Consider the following 17,492-nt stretch of genomic DNA (forward strand, 5'->3'; position numbering starts at 1 on the left):
GTCAGTCACCAAATAGCTGGGGGAGGCCAGCTGCTTAGGACCAGTCATCCTCCGCCCCTTCAGCCCCGGTGCCCGCTTTTAGAGGCCGAGGAAATGCAGTGTCCCCTTTATCACCTTGAAGTGTGTGTGTGTGTGTTTCAAAGGTTGCAAGCCACATCCTGATCACAGCGTGGGGATGGTCCCTCAACATGCGAGTGGCACAGGGGTGGGGAGGGGACGGGGATGTTGCCAGCATGCTTGGGTTAAAAGAAGGAATGCAGAAAACGTTGCGTGGGAGGGGAAAGGCAGGATGAACATGCTCTAGAAGAGTACCGTGATGGCCTGGGTTTGTCTGCAGGTGGCGGGGCAGGGGGCATCTTGAGGCCGGATAACACGCCTGCCCGGAGGCCGGCAGGGAGGCCTCGTGCGCCCCGCCCCGGAGCCAGACTGCGTGTGTGCTGCTGCGGGTAGAGGCTGGCCGAGCACCCCGCATGTGGGCCTTGGAGCCCGCGTTCTGTCAGAGACGGGGAGCAGCAGAGGGCCCGAGGGAAGAGGCCTCGCGCCCGGGAACCGCTGTGGGCTGGGTGTGCAGCAGGACCAGCCCTGGCAGGCAGAATCCGCACACCTCATCACTCAAACTGCAACAAGAATAAAGATATTTTATATCAGCCTTTATCAGCGACATTCAGTGGGGTCTCTGTGCCCCCCATAGCCCTGGTCACTGGCTGTTTGGGCCCGACTCAGTTCACCGTTCCCAGCTCCCTGCTACGAGTTAGAGAGTGGTGACCTTGCAGTCACTGTGCACAGTGGGAAGTGAGGCCGCCCGTGGAGCGGCCGGGGTGAGACATCACTGATGTGGAGGCCTAGTCTGGCTGTGTGAGGCTTTCCTCCCCATACCAGGCAGCTCCGTGGTTACTGGGCTGGCTGCAGAGCTGCTCCCCCAGGCGCTGCGGGAGCTCCATGTGCCACGGCCTTACGTGCTGCCTTGTCCATCAGCCAGGAGGACAGGAGGCCACATGAGCAGGCACCCCTTGGCCGTGAGGCACTGTTCTGTGTAGCACGGTCAGGCGAGGCTTTCTGGGCCCCATTGCCTCAGGGCGACAACCCAGAATGCTGCGGCTGTCATCCCCATTGAAAGCCAGCAGCTCAGGCTGCTCAGATAACCCAGGCTGGCTAAAGACCCGAGGGGGCAGGCTCGGGCCCTGCTTCACAGCCCCCAGAATGGCTGTTCTGTCCTGGACTGTCTCAGTGCCTCCCCCCCCCACCACCGCCATCAAGAGCTGGTGGCATTTCTGGGAATTGCTGCTGAGGTCTTCCCAAAGGCCTGCCACCTCAGCCTGTGGGGTGGGGTTTGGTGGTTCTCCAGCCTGGTGAGGCCCCCACTTCCTGTCCTGACGATGTCCTCTTTTTTTTTTTTTTGAAGATTTTTTGTTTATTAGAGTCAGGGAGTGAGAGAACACGAGTGGGGTGAGGGATAGAGGTAAGTAGACTCGCACTGAGGAGGGAGCTCGATATGGGGCTCAATTCCGGGACTCCGGGATCATGACCTAAGCTGAAGTCAGATGCTTAACCCACTGAGCCACCCAGGTGCCTCCTTAACCAGACTTTGGGCATGGTGCTCGGGTGGGGGCGTCGGGACTGCTGTCCGGGAGCGGCATGTTCAGTAGGAAAGGAGTTGCCATTGTGCCCCATTGTTTGTATTGTCACCGTTCATTTCCTCAAAGGATGGGTTCTGTGATTTGTTTAGTTAGCATGCTGGGCCAAATTCTTGCTTCTGATGTGTAATTAGCATCTGCGCGTTTCTCCCAGGGCCCTGGCTGATACGAGGCAAACGGGGAAGTTAAGTAAAGACCAGTTTGCATTAGCTATGTACTTCATTCAGCAGAAGGTCAGTAAAGGCATCGACCCCCCTCAAGTCCTGTCACCGGACATGGTCCCGCCCTCAGAGAGAGGCACTCCCATCCCGGTGAGTACTGCCCCTCAAACCGGGTCCTGTTCCTGTGGTTTCCCGCAGCCTGCCACCAGGTGGCGGCAGTGGCCCGTGTGAGCCTGCCAGTGCTCAGCTGTCCCTGCTTACCTTGATCTGGCCCCAGCTTTCACCAGGGGCCCGGGGTGGGTCTAGGAGGTGTGTTTGGGCCACTGGGATAGTTTTCCAGGCTGGGTACTGGCCCTTTTGCTGCTGTGAATTGGAGATACCATGATCGTATCCCTCATACTAGGACCTACTAGTACATGCTGGGCAGTGAGGTCAGTTTGTCAAATTTTTTTAAAGATTTTATCTTTAAGTAATCTGTATACCCAGTGTGGGACTTGAACTCACAACCCCAAGATCCAGAGTCACATACTCTACAGTTGAGCCAGCCAGGCGCCCCTCGGTTTGTCAGCCCCCCCCCCTTTTTTTTTAAAGGGAGGGAAGGGTCAGAGGGAGAGGAAGAAAGAGAATCTTGAGCAGACTCCATGCTCAATGTGGAGCATGATGTTGAGCTCAATCTCGCAACACCGAGATCATGACCTGAGTCTAAATCAAGTCAGATGCTTAACCGACTGAGCCCCCCAGATGCCCCTTAGCTTGACAATTTTTAATTCTCTATCTGAATTTGGTTCCAGGACGGTTCAAGTTCTCTTGGATCAGGAGAATTTACTGGTGTGAAGGAACTTGATGATATCAGTCAAGAGATTGCCCAGTTACAAAGGTGTGTTAAAGCTCCTTCTCCTGAGAATCTGAGTCTCACACCAGCCCTATGCCCGCTTGTACCACAAGTACCAGAGACTTGTGAGACATGCGGCAAGTTGGCCATTACAGGTCTGTACAGCAGAGATGAGGGGCTGTACACTCCCCTGAGTTCCTGAATTAATGAGCTCGAGCGATGACGCCTGCAGTAATCCGTGTGGGCTGGGGGGGGTCTCAGGCAGGTTGTTGATCGGCAGCCCCAGGCCATGCCCCCTGACCTCAGGAAGGCCTTGCTCTCCCTCAGCACACAAAACGGCTGAGTCTCAGGTGGCAAGTTAATGGCTTAGGACTGACAGCTAAACTGAGAGAGTCACAGGGCACCAGCTGAGCTGGGTTCTGTGGGTAAGGACGGAATTGGGCGCTGAGAAGTCGGTGACAAGAGAATGCACCATGGCCATAGTTATGCTGTCACTCATCTGTGCTTTTCTGAAATCTTTTCAATGGCCAGAGAGAAGTACTCCCTGGAACAAGACATTAGAGAAAAGGAAGAGGCAATCAGACAGAAAAGCAACGAAGTACAGGTAAGCACAGTGCTCACCCTGGGCAAATGAGCTGTGTCCCACACAGCGACTGCCAGGCCCATCAGTGGGGGTGGGGCAAGGGAAAGCTAGCTTCTGGGGGGCTTCCACCTGAGACTTTTAAGCTTACTTTAACCTCAGACAGGGCTTGCTTGCTTTCTCTCTTTCAGCTGAGCTATCGATTCACATCACTGAAAATTTGCTCCTTTAGAGCATACAATTCAGTGATTTTTAGCATATTCAGTATGTTGCTTAACTGTCCCCTCCATCTAGTTTCCATCACCCCAAAAAGAAACCCCATGACCATGAGCCCTCACGTCACCATTGCCTCTCCGCCCTATTGCCCCTTCCCAGTCCTGGGCAACCACTAATCTGCTGTCTCTCTAGATAATGCCTGTTCTGGATGTTAGACATGAGGCCTTTTGTGTCTGACTTTTTCCACTCAAGTCTCAGTGTTAGAGGTTCAGACAGTGGTTGCTAACTTATTCTCAGGACAGTCCTGCTTCCTGGAGTGTCTCCTAGCAGGTGGTGGTAATGCAGAGACCAGGAGTCTGACTGCTGGGCTCAAATCTAGTTCTCCTTAGCTGTGTGACCTTGGGCAAGTTACTTAACATCTCTGGGTTTTGTATGACACTGTTCTGCTTTCCCGATAATGACTGTTCTGCTTTCCCGAGCTGTGGGGCTGGAAAATGGGGTCTGGCCTTTGCTCAGCATGCACTCAGGCCCCTCCCTGCTCTTCTCATCAATGGAGCAGAGGGGAGTCTGCACCAGGAGCAGGGGGTCCCACAGTGTCTCGGATCTGAGTGGATAGAGAAGGTGCTGCCCCTCTGAGGACACAAGAGGTGGCTGTGGCACCCTGAGAGGGAACGCTAGAAGTGCCGCTGGGACTGGTGGTCTCTGTGAGGACCTTGAGTGTCCTGAGCTCAGAGCTGGGTGTGGGAGAGGAGCACGGCTCAGTGGTCAGGGTCCGGCTCCACTTTAGTAACCTCACCTGAGTGACCTGGAGTGGTGGCTCAGCCTCCTAGCTTCCATCTCTCCTGCTGGCACCAAGGGTTGGTGTATGGGCTGTTCACAGGGCCTAGAGCAGTGGCTGGCTGCTGTGTGTGCTGAGAGAGTGGCCAGTTCTTTCTGGGCCACCTCCAAGGGCGTGGACTGGAGCCAGGGGAAGTAAGTAGTGTTGACTCCGTTGGGCTCTCGAGGCACTGGGCAGCCCTCCCCTGCACCACCCACACAGGGACTGGGACAGACACAGGTACTAGGAGGATGGCACGTTCTGCCCATCTGTGGGACATGTCACATCTGTCATGGCTGTGGTCTGCAGGTGAGGTGGGGTGGATGTGCCCGCCCTGCTTCGGGACACTCACCGGTTCACGCTGTGCAGTGTCCAGACCCTTCTTTCCTTCCCTGGCTTCTCACTCTCTGCCTGTCAGCAGTGAGGACTGGGCTGTCGGTGGTCTCCTGGAATGTTTCAGATTGGAAAGCAAGGACCAGGCCTCCTCTGACAGGAAGCGCTTTTTGCTCAAATGAGCTGCTTCAGCAGCTTACCTTACCTCTTCTATAAGACCACCTTGTAGGCGAAGTGACTGTATTTCTCTGAAAGCCCCCACAGTACTTTCCTCCTGTCATTTTATTCTCTCTGAGGCCTCTGATTTCCACCTGTGTCCTGGAATTGATCCCTCAGACACAGGTGGCAGAGAGGCGGGAGTGGGCTCTGCATCTGAGCCTCCATGCCCTTAGTCCTGTGGTGTGGCGGAGCTGGCCTCCTCTTTCCTTGTGCCTGGGCTGGGCCCAGCCAGCGACATGGGTGTGTGGCCGGTTCTCCCTTCCTATTGTGTCAGGGTTGCCTTGAACATGCTGTGGTTTACATTCTGGTCCCTGGAGATCTGGGTGCTCTGATGGCATTTAATTGCCCAGGAAGCCAGTCACCAGGTCTCTGGTGCCTGCTCTGGGCGATTCTGAGGAAGATGTCAGGTCTTTGCAGTGACTCGTTCTGACATCTGAAGGTACTGTCCCTCTGGTCTGCGGCAGGTGCAGCCAGGCCGCCTGCAGCCCTGACTGGTGGGCTCTGATGGCACATACCTGCAGCTTTGGAGGTACTGGCATCTTTGTGTGCCCCGACAACCCCCCAGAGCTGGGAGGGAGCCACATGCCAGCCAGACTGGCCCCTGTTCGGGGTGGGGGGGTGCTCATCTGCAAGCAGGCCAGGCTGGGGCTCTGCTGGAGTGCTTGATAGCAGCTTTTTGGTCCTAGACTGAACGCTCTATTTTTTTAAAGTTCCTCTGTGAAAACCAGGTTTGGCTTTGGTTCCTTTCCCCACGTGGGTCTCGCTGGGAGATCACTTGGTACAGTTTGTGGGTCAGGACTCCGTGTGCGGTACAAGTCCTTTGTCCTCAGGTCTGTTTATGTTTGGTTTTAGGCAGTGGAAGCTTCAGCTTCAGCCCCTCTGGTCCTGTTCCCAGGGCGCCCCTTCCCTGTCCCCCCTGGGGGTCTCTCGCTTCTGTTTCCATTGCTGTCGATCTGGTGAGCACCTGTAGCGCCTTTGCCTAGTTTTTTGTTTTGTTTTGTGTTGTGACAACAGCTTTTACTGAGCTAGAACTCACAGACCACACCATCCATCCACTTAAAGTGCATAATTAATGGTGTTTAGTGTCAGCTCAGGGTCGTACGCCCATCACCACTGCCAGTTTGTCAACATTTCCCTCTGAAAGGAAGCCCCGTCCCCGGTAGCAGTCCCCGTTTCCCTCCCCAGCCCCTGCGACCACTTACCTGCTTCCTGTCTCTGGATTTACCTGATCTGCACCTTGCGTGGTGATGGAGTCCTACATGGTGTGGCCTCTGTGTGTGGCTTCCTTCACTCCTCCAGTGTTTTCAAGGTTCATCCACGTTGTAGTGTGCATGTCAGTGCGTCATTCGTTTTCGGGGCTGAGTGAGGCTCTATGGTGTGGCCGGACCACATTCTGTTTGTCTTCAGCTGTTGATGGATATTTGGGTTCTTTGACTTTGAGGCTATTGTAAATGACGTCACTATGAACGTTCATGTACAGGTCACACGGACATACGATCTCACTTCCGTTGGGTCTGTTACCCAGGAGTGGAATGGCTGGATCATATGGTAACTCTGTGTAACCTTTTGAGGAACCGTCATACAGTTTTCCATTGTGGCTGCACCATTTTACATTCCAGCCTTAATGTATGAGGTTTCCTGTGTCTCCATATCCTCGCCAACACTTCTTTCCCATTTTTTATTTTGGCCTTCTAGTGAGTATGGAGTGGTATCTCATTACCCTTAATGCTTTCCCTAATGATGTTGAGTGTCTTTTCATGTGCTTATTGGCCATTTTTGTAGCTTCTTTGTAGAAATGTCAATTTGGACCCTTTGACCATTTTTTTTTTAAAGATTTTATTTATCTATTCGACAGAGAGATCACAAGCAGGCAGAGAGGCAAGCAGAGAGAGAAAGGGGGAAGCAGGCTCCCTGCTGAGCAGAGAGCCCGATGCAGGGCTCGATCCCAGGACCCTGAGCCGAAGGTAGCAGCTTAATCCACTGAGTTACCCAGGTGCCTCCCCTTTGACTATTTTTAACTTGGCTTGTTTTTCAATAGGTGAGTTGTAAGAGTTCTTGATAGTTTCTAGATACAAGTTCTTCATCAGATATGTGATTTGCAAATAGTGTGAGTTGTCTTTACTTTCTTGATGGTGTCCTTTGAAGCACAAGAGTTTTAAATTTTAGTGAAGTTCAGTTTATTCCTTTTTTTCCCCTGCTCTGGCCTTTGATGTTCCATCTTGGAACTCATTGCCAAATTCAGGGTCGTAAAGATGAATACTCTGTGTTTTCTTCTAAAATTTTACCATTTTAGCTCTTACATTTACATCTTTGATCTGTTTTCAGTTAATTTTTGCCTATGCTGTGAGGCAGGGGTCTGACTTCATTCTTCCGCATGTGGAGATCCGTAGTCGCACCACCATTTGTTGAAGAAACTGTTCTTTCTCCATCGAATGGTCTTGGCACCCCTGTTGGATATCACTTGGCCACCGATGTGTGTGGCCTTGTTTCTGGACTCTCCGTTCTATCCCGCTGATCCACCTACATTTCTCCTTATGTCAGTACCACACTGTCTTGATGGCTGTAGCTTCTTAGAAAAACACCTCATTTTCTTGGGCTTCACTTGATTGTGCTTTGCGGATATGGTGTGGTTTTCTGTTTTTGTTTTACAAATCGAAGGTTTGTGGCAACCCTGTGTCAAGCAAATTTACCAGCGCCATTTTCCTGATAGCATTTGCTCACTTTGTGTCACTTTTGGTATTTTTTTCATTCTTCCAAACTTTCTCATTATTGTTCCGTGTGCTATGGTGATCTGTGGTGAGAGATTATGACTCACTGAAAGCTCAGATGATGGTTAGCAATTTTTAGCAATAAAGTATGATTTTATTTTAGGTGTACACATGTATTTTTAGACATAATGCTGGTGTATACTTAATAGGTTGTAGTACAGTATAAACAATTATATGCACTGGGAAACTAAAAGCTTCTTTTGACTTGTTTTATCGTGATACTTGCTTATTGCAGTGATTTGGAATTAAACCCACGACATATCTGAGATATGTCCAATATAAATTTTGAAATTGAAAAGCACAAGTCCTACTTTTTTTCTTCTTTTTCAAGATTGTTTTGGCTATTCCGAGGTCCTTGTGTTCCCTAATGAATTTTGGCATCACCATGTCAGTTTCTGCACAGAAGGCAGCTGGGGATTCCAGTGGTCAAGTTTGCATTGTGTTTGTAGGTTGTCTGGGTTATTTCTGTGTTATCTTTGCTCAGATACCTCCCCATTCTGAGCCAGCTCCCATCCTAACCATGAGTTGGTGGGTCTTTGTCCCCGTGGGGCTCTTTGATTCCTCCTTTTTCTTTATAAAATGAGGCTCAAGATTCCTTGATACCCTAGGCTGTTGGCCACTCAGTGTCCCAGGCTGCCACACCGGGCCTGACCCTCCTCCCTGCTTCATCTCCTTCTCCTCCGTCAGCTGTTCTTCCCTCAGATGTGGTAGACCCATGTCCTAGACTCCCTGCCACCAGTCTCTTCTCTTCCCCAGACTTGTCAGACTGAGGATCTGCTTCCTGAATTAAAGGTCAAGGGCAGGGAGACTGGGGAGCTGTCTAGAGAGGAGAGAGCCATGACATTGTTATCCTCAAGGTAGAGTGGAGATGCTGTGTCTGCTTTGGGTTTTTTCCTAAAGTGGCACCAGCAATCCATAGCCCAGGCCTGACCTGGGATCGGCCTCACCATCTTCGTGTTCCTGTACCCTCAGGGTCCCCTCAGATCTTTCCCTTACATTGGTTCCCATGGCCACCATCTCACCTAGTTCCGGGTCTCCTCCCTGCTCCCTTGGTCAGCACCCCGAGGCTTCCATATCCTCTGCCCCACCCATCTGTGATTTCAGCTTTAGTTAAAAGACATTTGATAAGACCTTTGCCTGGTTGAAAATCAAAAGGCGTGAAGCTTCTTGCCCTCCTCTTCACCCCCTCAGAGATGCAGTTCATTAGCTCCCATGAGGCCTTCCAGGAAGGTCATGCGCATGTTTCAGGAGAGAGATTTGTGCATATTCTCTCCTTCCTGTTTGAACAAACACCAGAATGTGAAGCACACGTGCGCTCTGTCACGTGCTTTGTTTGCTTCACGCTGTAACTCAGAGCATGAGCTTAGGGAAAGGGTGCACTGCAGTTGTCAGCCAGGCCTGCCTGGTGGAAATTTACATGGTTTACAGGTTTTGCTGTCACACACTGCGCGTGGTCACACCTGTCGTACACCTCTAAGGTGCTTTTCCTAGAGGCGTCATAGTCGGGTCTCAGGTACCTGCTGGGTCCACTTGAGCGACACTGCCAGTTTGGAGGAGCGTTAGCGGTGGAGAATTGTTGTGTCCCAAGCCCATACTTGAATGTCCTGCCCCAGAAGCAAGTGCTGTCTCTTTGGCTTGGCCCTCCTTCCTTTGGCTCGAGTTGGAGCCCAGTACCGCCTTCCCCACCTTGAGCCCCCTGCTGCCTCCCCACTGCCCCTGCTCCCTCTACCACTGGGCTCCTTTCCTCCTGGCTCTTCCCCTGGCTGCTGCCTGCTTGTCCTTTGGGTCCACCCTAAGTGGTGCTCCCGCGGGGCTCCCCTCTGCCCTTGCAGCGTCAGTCTGGTCTCCCCGTACCCCCGAGTCCACCCAGCAGCACCCATGCATTCTGTTGGTTCCATTCCTCCCAGTTTATTTGGGTTTGGGTGATGCCTCTCCTCTCTCCACCCCTGACTATATCACTGGGCAGCTCTTCTTGCTGGGACGCAGCCACTATCCTGGCCCCTGGCCTCTCCTAGGCCATCGGTACGTATTTGCCGAGGAAGTCAGTGAGAGACCTCAAGCCACAGGCGCCAAGCTGAGGTGCACACATTCCAGCAGGTGCACACAGGGTGCCTGCCAAGCGCAGACTTGGGGCACCGGCGCTGCTGTAGGACGTCCTGGGGGCTCCAGCTCAGGCTGAGCCCCCGTGACCTGGATGTGCCCCCTTCTCCTTCATCTCAAGTAAAGTGATGTTACCTTTCCCTAGGAGTTACAAAATGATTTAGACCGGGAAACAAGCAGTTTGCAAGAGCTAGAAGCTCAGAAACAGGACGCCCAAGACCGCCTTGATGAAATGGATCAGCAGAAGGCCAAGCTCCGAGACATGCTGAGCGACGTGAGGCAGAAGTGCCAGGACGAGACTCAGATGGTGAGTCACACCCCCAGCACTGCAGGGGGGCGCTTCCTGTAGCTCTCTTGGAGCTCACCATGCCCTTGAAACACAGGGCTGAGGCACCTTCCTGCGCTAATAGAGCTGCTGGACATACCACTTGATAAAGCAACCAAGCATTTGTGGCCTGACCTCAGTCTCGCCCTCTAAGCCACAGGGTGAACAACCTTGGTCCCCACTAACCTGTGTGTATGGACCCCTCACCCTGACCCATGCCCCCCAGCACAGGGGACAGGCACGTCCCTCTCCCTGCTCTGTCATCTTCGCTGCTTGTTACAGACCCGGGGGCTTCAACCTCCATGGATTGCAAAGCCCCGTGTCCCCCTCTGAGGCCTCGTACAGGGATGTTTAGCCCCTGGGGGCAGATGGCCTGTGTTTACCCCAGGTTTCATTTTTCCTTACCCCAAATTGACTTTCTGCCCGTTACATGGCCATGAGCATGTCTTCCTTGTTGTTTCTCTCCGTCTTTCGAGTGGAGAGAGGGCCCTAGAAGGAGGCCAGGTGTCCGGTCATTGGGCTAGTGTCTGCCTCACTGGGCTAGCTCCTTCCAACAGTGTGAATTAAGAATTCTCCCTCAAGGCACCTGGGTGGCTCAGTTGATTGAGTGTCCAACTCTTTGTTTCAGCTCAGATTGTGACCTTGGGGCCGTGACATCGAGCCCCACATTGGGCTCTGTGCTCAGCATGGAGTCTGCTTGTCCCTCTCCCTCAGCTCCTCCCCGACACTTGTGCACATGCTCTCACTCTCAAATAAATAAATAAAATCTTTAAAAAAAATAAAAAGAATTCTCCCTCAATCATATTTCATCTCATTCCAGATTTCCTCATTGAAGACCCAAATCCAGTCTCAAGAATCTGACCTCAAGTCCCAGGAAGATGACTTGAACCGGGCCAAGTCTGAGCTGAACCGATTGCAGCAGGAAGAAACCCAGCTGGAGCAGAGCATTCAGGCCGGGAAAGTTCAGCTGGAAACCATCATCAAGTCCCTGAAATCGACACAAGACGAAATCAACCAGGTACCTTGCTGAGGGCAGGTCCCCGCCTCTGCTGGCTGTGGCCAGGTTTTCTGGCATGTGGAGTACCTCCAGTGACTGGTCCTGTCACTGTATGTGGCCAGCCTGTGTTGGTCTGCATCTGAGCCAAGGCCACTTGTTTCCTTTACTGTCACCCACTTCGTGTATGTCGTCCTGGCCTGGAGGGTAAGCACCCAGAATCCTCCAGCACGTGCCCCCATCGTGCTGTCTTCGGCCCAGTGGCAGTTTGCGTTGCCTCGCCACCCTTCCACTTCCCCACCTGAGCGAGTGCCATTTTGGGGGGAGTGGGCAGGGCCTGCATGAGGACTTGTAAAGCTCCTTTGAAGAGAGTCTTGGGTATAGAAATGCCTTCACCATTTTTGTTCTCGGACAAGCAAGAGGGACAGAGCGTGAGACTGGTTTGAGCACCTCTCCATCCCAATGTAGTTTGCGGACTGGCACATGGAGGAGGCCCCACGCTGTGACGAGCCTCACCCCATGCGGGTCCTTTTCCAGTTCTTCAAGCTGTCTGAGCACCCCATCCTTCTCCCATGCCAGTGTGAAGGCCCTGAGGCCTGCAGAGGGAGGGCTCCTCTCCCACTCCCCTGTGTGCGGCGACCCCTGGGTGTCCCACCGTGGGGTGGGGGTGATGCTCGTGCTCAGCAGTGTCGGAATGGCTGGTCGTGCTTCCTTTCTTGACTGGCTCCATCTCTCGTTCCTTTTGCCAGGTTACAGACAAAAGTTGATCACACTCACGTGCTGGGGGTTTAGTACCCTCTGTTGTATTTCATTCTTAAAGTTTTTTTTTTTTTAATTTATTTGACAGACAGAGATTGCAAGTAGGCAGAAAGGCAGGCAGAAAGAGAGGGGGAAGCAGGCTCCCTGCTGAGCAGAGAGCCCAATGCGGGGCTCCATCTCAGGACCCCAGGATCATGAACTGAGCCGAAGGCAGAGGCTCTAACCCACTGAGCCACCCAGGCGTCCCTCATTCTTAATGAATAGGTTTAGTATTGTTTTAAGACCTTTTTCCTCTGAGCAGTAAGAGTTTGTATAAGGTATTTAGGAACCAAGACGTGAGTGTGTAATAATAACAGTGACGTTCACTGCTGCTTATTAACACAGATGGGTTAATAAAAACCCCATAAAGGAAAATGTCCGCGATCTCTGGGAACAGATTGTGAATCTGGATTTTACCAATTTCAGTTTGTTCAGAATTGACAAACATCTGTTTGCACACAGGCCTCTCTCAGGGGCTGGGGATACAGAGAGGCCTCATAGGGTGGCGGAAAGGACCTCATTCTGGTTTACAAGTGGTCTCGCTTCTTGTAAACTCTGTAGGCGAGTAATTCAGTTTCCCATTTGAATCACTTGGGTTTGGGCATTAGGAGAAAAAAAATGTGTCTTGCCTGACACTTTCCCCCTAAACCCCGTGTGATGTCAGCCATCTTTGTTGTGTAGGCAAGAAACAAGCTTTCCCAGCTGCACGAGAGCCACCAGGAAGCCCACAGGACCCTGGAGCAGTACGACGAGGCACTCGACGGGACCCACGGCACCAGCCTGACCAACTTAGCCGACCTGAGCGAGGGGGTCTCCCTGACAGAGAGGGGCGGTTTTGGAGCCATGGTAAAGGTCGAATAAATGTATTCCAGTCCTGGGATTAGGTCCCACGTTGAGGTCAGAGAATGCCCGGCCTGCCGGATCCGGCGCTGGCCAGCCTCGAGTCTTCCCAAATGCGGGGTGTTTCTTGTGTCTGCTGCTGCTTTGTGTGTCCCACAGGCCCTGCAGCCTAGTGTACGTGGCTGTGCTCCAGCCTTGCTTCCGAGACAAAGCAAAGGATAGGCCCGAATCCTTTGTAAACCAGTGTTTAAAGACCTTCGTCTCCGGTGGGCCGACAGCCCACATTCGGAGGGCTTCCCAAACTTAACCAAAATTGAATCAAGCTCTCACATGTTGAGAAGCCCTATACCCTACTAGTTGAGGGGATCAGAGGGTGTGTGTGTGTGTGTGTGTGTGTGTGTGTGTATTCGCACAAGGAGTACCTTGAAAATCGAATGTATTGCTGAAGATCAAGAAGTGACAACCCATTCGAGGCACTGCTGTTTGACCTATGAACTGGCCTGTCTCTTGCAATTTCATTCATGCTGAAAACCTCGGCACCTTACGACCCTAGGGGTCCTGATCAAGGGCCAAAGGGCTGATGGCCTATTAGGTTTCTGCGGACTCAACTCCAGCCAGTGTTACTGTTTCTCAGATTGTCCCATCCCCCGTTCCTGCCAGAGCCTGCTGTTGTGGCCCTGAGCCCCAGCGTTTCCACTTTTGTCTGGCTGAGAAGAGCATCTTTGCGCTCCTGAGGGAGCCCGTGGCACGCGGTTGGTCTTCATGGTGTGGTTGTGCTGTGCTTCCAAAGCCTTTCACTGCTCGGCCTGCACTGCTGCCTCTGCGTTCAGGACTCCTCCTCTGAGCCCTCCTTCTGCTCCTGGCCCCGTTGGCTTTGTGGATTCCTTTTCCTTCCTGTAATAACACAGCTCTTCTCTCTCTCAACTAAGACTTAGCCCTTCGTGTTCATTTCCTGACGCGTTTCTTTCCTCAGTAGCTGAGTGCTCAGTCCCAGGAATTTATGGGGAAGCTTAGGCCTCCTTCCCTGCGGCACTTAGAAGATGCTGTTGGTGCTCTCCTCTGTCTCCTGTCTCTGGCCCTTGCTCCTTCCCTCTGCTGTTCACACGTTCCGGGGGAATTCCGTATCTGCCCTGGGGCCAATCGTCAGCTTGATTGTCCACAGTTAGACGACAAATGTCCAGTCTTGTTAAATGTGTGAGGCAGAGCTGCCCGCTTGGCTGTCCGGCTGTCTCCGTCTCCGCGTGTGCATTTCAGCTTCGTGACCCTGCTTTCCCTTTCCGCATCTGGCCTTGGTCCCTTGCACAGCTTGGGCTTGTCCCGTTTCATCTTAGTTCACGGCACAGCTCACTCTCCAGCCCTTCTGTAGGTTCGAATAAGATCGGTTTCCTTGGATAGAAAGTTGGCAGCGAAGCAGCCGTTTGCAAGGGTCAGGGATTCCCCTCCTCTCCCCTCCCCTCCCTGATTTTTAATCTTTTCCTCATTTTCATTCATCTTGTAAGCGGGGCAAAGTTTACATGATAGTCAACTCATCCTGGAATGTCGACGTCAGATATGTTACATAGAAACTTGCAACCAGTGTCTGAAAGAAAATCTATATTTATCTTGTACAAATACAGTTTTTAAAGCATTTTTCGGTTTGTTTCCTTTTTTAAATAAACACTTCGAAGAGGGCTTTTTGTTTACTCTTGAATATTTCAGGACTGCTTCACAGAGCTCTTAGTTCTCTTGGAGGCGGGCACGAGTGAGGGGTTTGATCCCCTGAAAGTAGTGTAACCAGAGAGGTGCATCTAGAACTTTCTAAGGCTGCACAGTTCTACTAAAGTTACTAACTTTAGTGTTAAGCTCATACCGTGTTACTTTGTCCAAGAGACTGATTTAAAAAGTCAGATTTATTTCTTGTCTGTCATCTGTTGTTGAGAATACTGGCCTTGCCCTTGAAGACAGCACCCCCACCCTCCTGTGTAGTAGAGAGAAGGCAGTAAATCATCCCAGACTTCAGCCTCGCCGAGAATTCATCATTGGGTCATCTGTTGCATCCAGCCCTGCTGGCATGCTGGAGCCATATTTTCTTGCCTTTCCAGAGCTGATTATTAAATAGGAATTTTGTAACCTGATTGTACAACTTTTGGCAACTTGGATTCAGCTACGGTGGAAGTATTTACACTGTGGGAAATGGCAGAAGCTACCAATCATTTTTTAATTTTTTCTCAGCTGGTTCACCAGCATACCACTGCCCAGCTCCCATGCAAAGGGAAGGAAAGTCACAGAAACTCCTTTCAGGGTGTCACATCTATATTTTAACAAGTGGAGAATTAAGACTAGTTACTGAACTCCATGTTTGAAGTGTTTTACTTCTGCGGAGGGATCGGTCTTCTGCCCCAGAGCTTGTCTGCTGCACTTGTGTCTCCCAAGTGGCAGATGGCCCAGTTCTCGTTGGTAAGTGGTCAGTGGGTGGTGGAGTTTACGGCATCTGTGCACCAGGGGAAATCTCATTTTCTGCTCTGAATCCGTGAAGTGGCATCAGAACCACTGGTGGTTACCTTCCGTACACAAGTCCTCCCAGGGTCTCTTAGGCTTCTCCTTTGAAGCAGAGGGAACGACTGCTGCCTTAGGCAAATCATTGCTCCTGGGATGAGATTGCAGACCTGGCTTTCAGTTCAGGGGGCTCGCAGCCAGAGCCCCTAGAATCACAGGCTACTCTCTGCCATCCTCTCCTTTTATTTGGCAGGCTTCCAAGTGAGGATCGAAACCATTTAAAAAAAAAAACCAACCCAACAAAACCCACCAACTTGTAAATCAATGCTATTAAAAACTAAGGAGAAGCCTCCAGTCTGAGACCAAGCTGTCGTTCTTAATGCACACCTATATCCAAGTCATCATCTCTCTCTGTTCATCTTCCGGAACCGATACATTCCACCCCTCATGGTACAGGGTGAGGGGTTGATTATCCATCTTGGCCTCCCAGCTCCTTTAGATTAGGACCTCTCCCTCACCTTTCTGTGTGTCTGAGAGCCCCATCAGACAGACACTCGCTGGTGCAGGCGTTGTGCAGGTGTCGGCACCGAGCTGTCCTTAACGAACTGCATGCTTCCGCCAGCCGCGGTGCTTGCCGACACCTGTGCTTACTTGCCTAAGAGCCCTGCTTGGTTTCCCCACCTTGGGAAGCCCTTTGGTTGGAAGCCGCAGATAGTCTTTCCCGGGTAAGAAAAACCTTTCCGTTTTCAATCAGAGGGCAGGGGTGTTGGTCATCCCCAGCCCAGGGCTTCCCATTGGCTCAGTGCCTCTGAGAGCCACCCTGCCTCCCAGAGTCACCCAGCCCAGAGTGCTAGGAGCCTTGTTCAGGAGTCTTCTTTTGGCACCATTGACGTCATTGCCCTGCAACCATTGTCTGTATTTTTACGGAAGCCCCAGCTCTTTAATTATTTGGCTTTGGAATAATGGATGTTTGCCAGCCCCACGGGTGCCAACACATCTGCCAGATTCAGTGAGGATGTTGTGCTTGTTCATATCACAGCGAAACCTTCGTGTTTTCACTGAGGGTGTGTCTTTATTAACCAAAATACACTCACTGTTTCTAAATGAAGTACATTGTTCCCGTGCCTTGTCCCCTCCCCCCCGCAACATTTGGGCCATTTTCCACTATAAAAATGTGGTCTTCAAAAGCAAATCTTTTTTTTTCCTTCTGGTTTAAACATGCCTGTTTGTTTCTAGAAATAAGCACTTTTTAAAATACATGCAAAGTGCCAAGCGTGTATGCTCTAGTAGTTCCCACTGCAAGAGCGGCCCATTTCCTCCCGAGATGCAAGCAGCCAGCGTGCTTCTTGGTGCAGAAAGAGCATTTTAAAACATGCCCACATAGGTAGACGTTCTGTGAGAAGATGACTGAGGGAAGCCACACTTTTGAACGAGGTCCATGCTGTCATTGTTGAATGGCTTGTTAGGTTTTCTTTCTGACGTTTCCAAAAATGCCACTGTTTTGACTTATTGATTTTTTTTCTTTAAGAAAAACTTATCATTGTAACAAAATACACATAACATTGAATTGATCATCTGGACCATGCCTTGGTATAGTCACATCATGCAGCTAAACTCCAGAACATTCTTATACCTACTAAATGCCCCTTCCTGCTGCCCCGGCCCCTGGCACCCACCACTCTACTCTCTGTCTCTGTAATCTGACTCCCCTGGGGACCTCCTATAAAGTGACCCTGTCACACAGCACTTGTCTTTTCATGATGGGCTTGTTTCACTCAGCATGATGTCGTCAAGGGTCAGTGATACTCCCTTGTGTGTTTACATACTACATCCGGTGTATCTGTTCGTCCATCTGTGGGCGAGTTTGTTCGAGTTGCTTCCACTCAAGTTTTAAATAAACTTCTATTTTGCAAGAGTGGTGGACTTACAGGAAAACTTAAAAGTAGTACAGTAAGTTCCCACATGCCTCACACCCAGCTTCCCCTATCATTAACACCTTGTCCTCGCGAATGAACATTTGTCACCACAAATAAACTAGTGTCGACATGTCACTATGAACCAACGTCCACATTTCTTCGATGGCTTTTTAAATTGTTCTCTGTAGGGTCCCACTGCTTGAAGGAGAAATATGCAGGTTGGGTAGGGAATTCTGTACTTTGCTTTAAATTTGAAATAATACAATTCCTGTCCTGTCTCTTCACAAAATTACAGGACGATCCTTTCAAAAATAAAGCCTTGTTATTTAGCAACAATGCCCAAGAGTTGCATCCGGATCCTTTCCAGGCCGAAGACCCCTTCAAATCCGACCCATTTAAAGGAGCTGATCCCTTCAAAGGTATCTCACTTGGTGCACACTCGGTCATTGGAGGGCTGTTTGCTTTATGTCCGATGGCTAGAACG

The 17,492-nt window shown here is 51.2% G+C and overlaps 1 protein-coding gene across 10 annotated transcripts in view; it reads left to right on the forward strand.

The window, feature by feature from the left end:
• EPS15L1 (epidermal growth factor receptor pathway substrate 15 like 1) overlaps positions 1–17,492 on the forward strand; it is a 95,138-nt gene that overhangs the window by 43,509 nt on the left and 34,137 nt on the right. For all 10 annotated transcript variants that reach the window (XR_014305131.1, XM_082708503.1, XM_082708509.1 and 7 more), the window contains 7 exons: positions 1,789–1,945; positions 2,587–2,672; positions 3,159–3,231; positions 9,806–9,967; positions 10,806–11,003; positions 12,459–12,623; positions 17,304–17,427. Coding sequence is in view for 9 of the 10 variants with exons in the window: in XM_082708503.1 (XP_082564629.1) it covers positions 1,789–1,945; positions 2,587–2,672; positions 3,159–3,231; positions 9,806–9,967; positions 10,806–11,003; positions 12,459–12,623; positions 17,304–17,427 (965 nt within the window). In the remaining variant the exon portion in view is untranslated. The remainder of the gene's footprint in view (positions 1–1,788; positions 1,946–2,586; positions 2,673–3,158; positions 3,232–9,805; positions 9,968–10,805; positions 11,004–12,458; positions 12,624–17,303; positions 17,428–17,492) is intronic.

This window comes from Mustela nivalis, assembly GCF_964662115.1.
Source record: "Mustela nivalis genome assembly, chromosome: 1".
NCBI lineage: Eukaryota > Metazoa > Chordata > Mammalia > Carnivora > Mustelidae > Mustela > Mustela nivalis.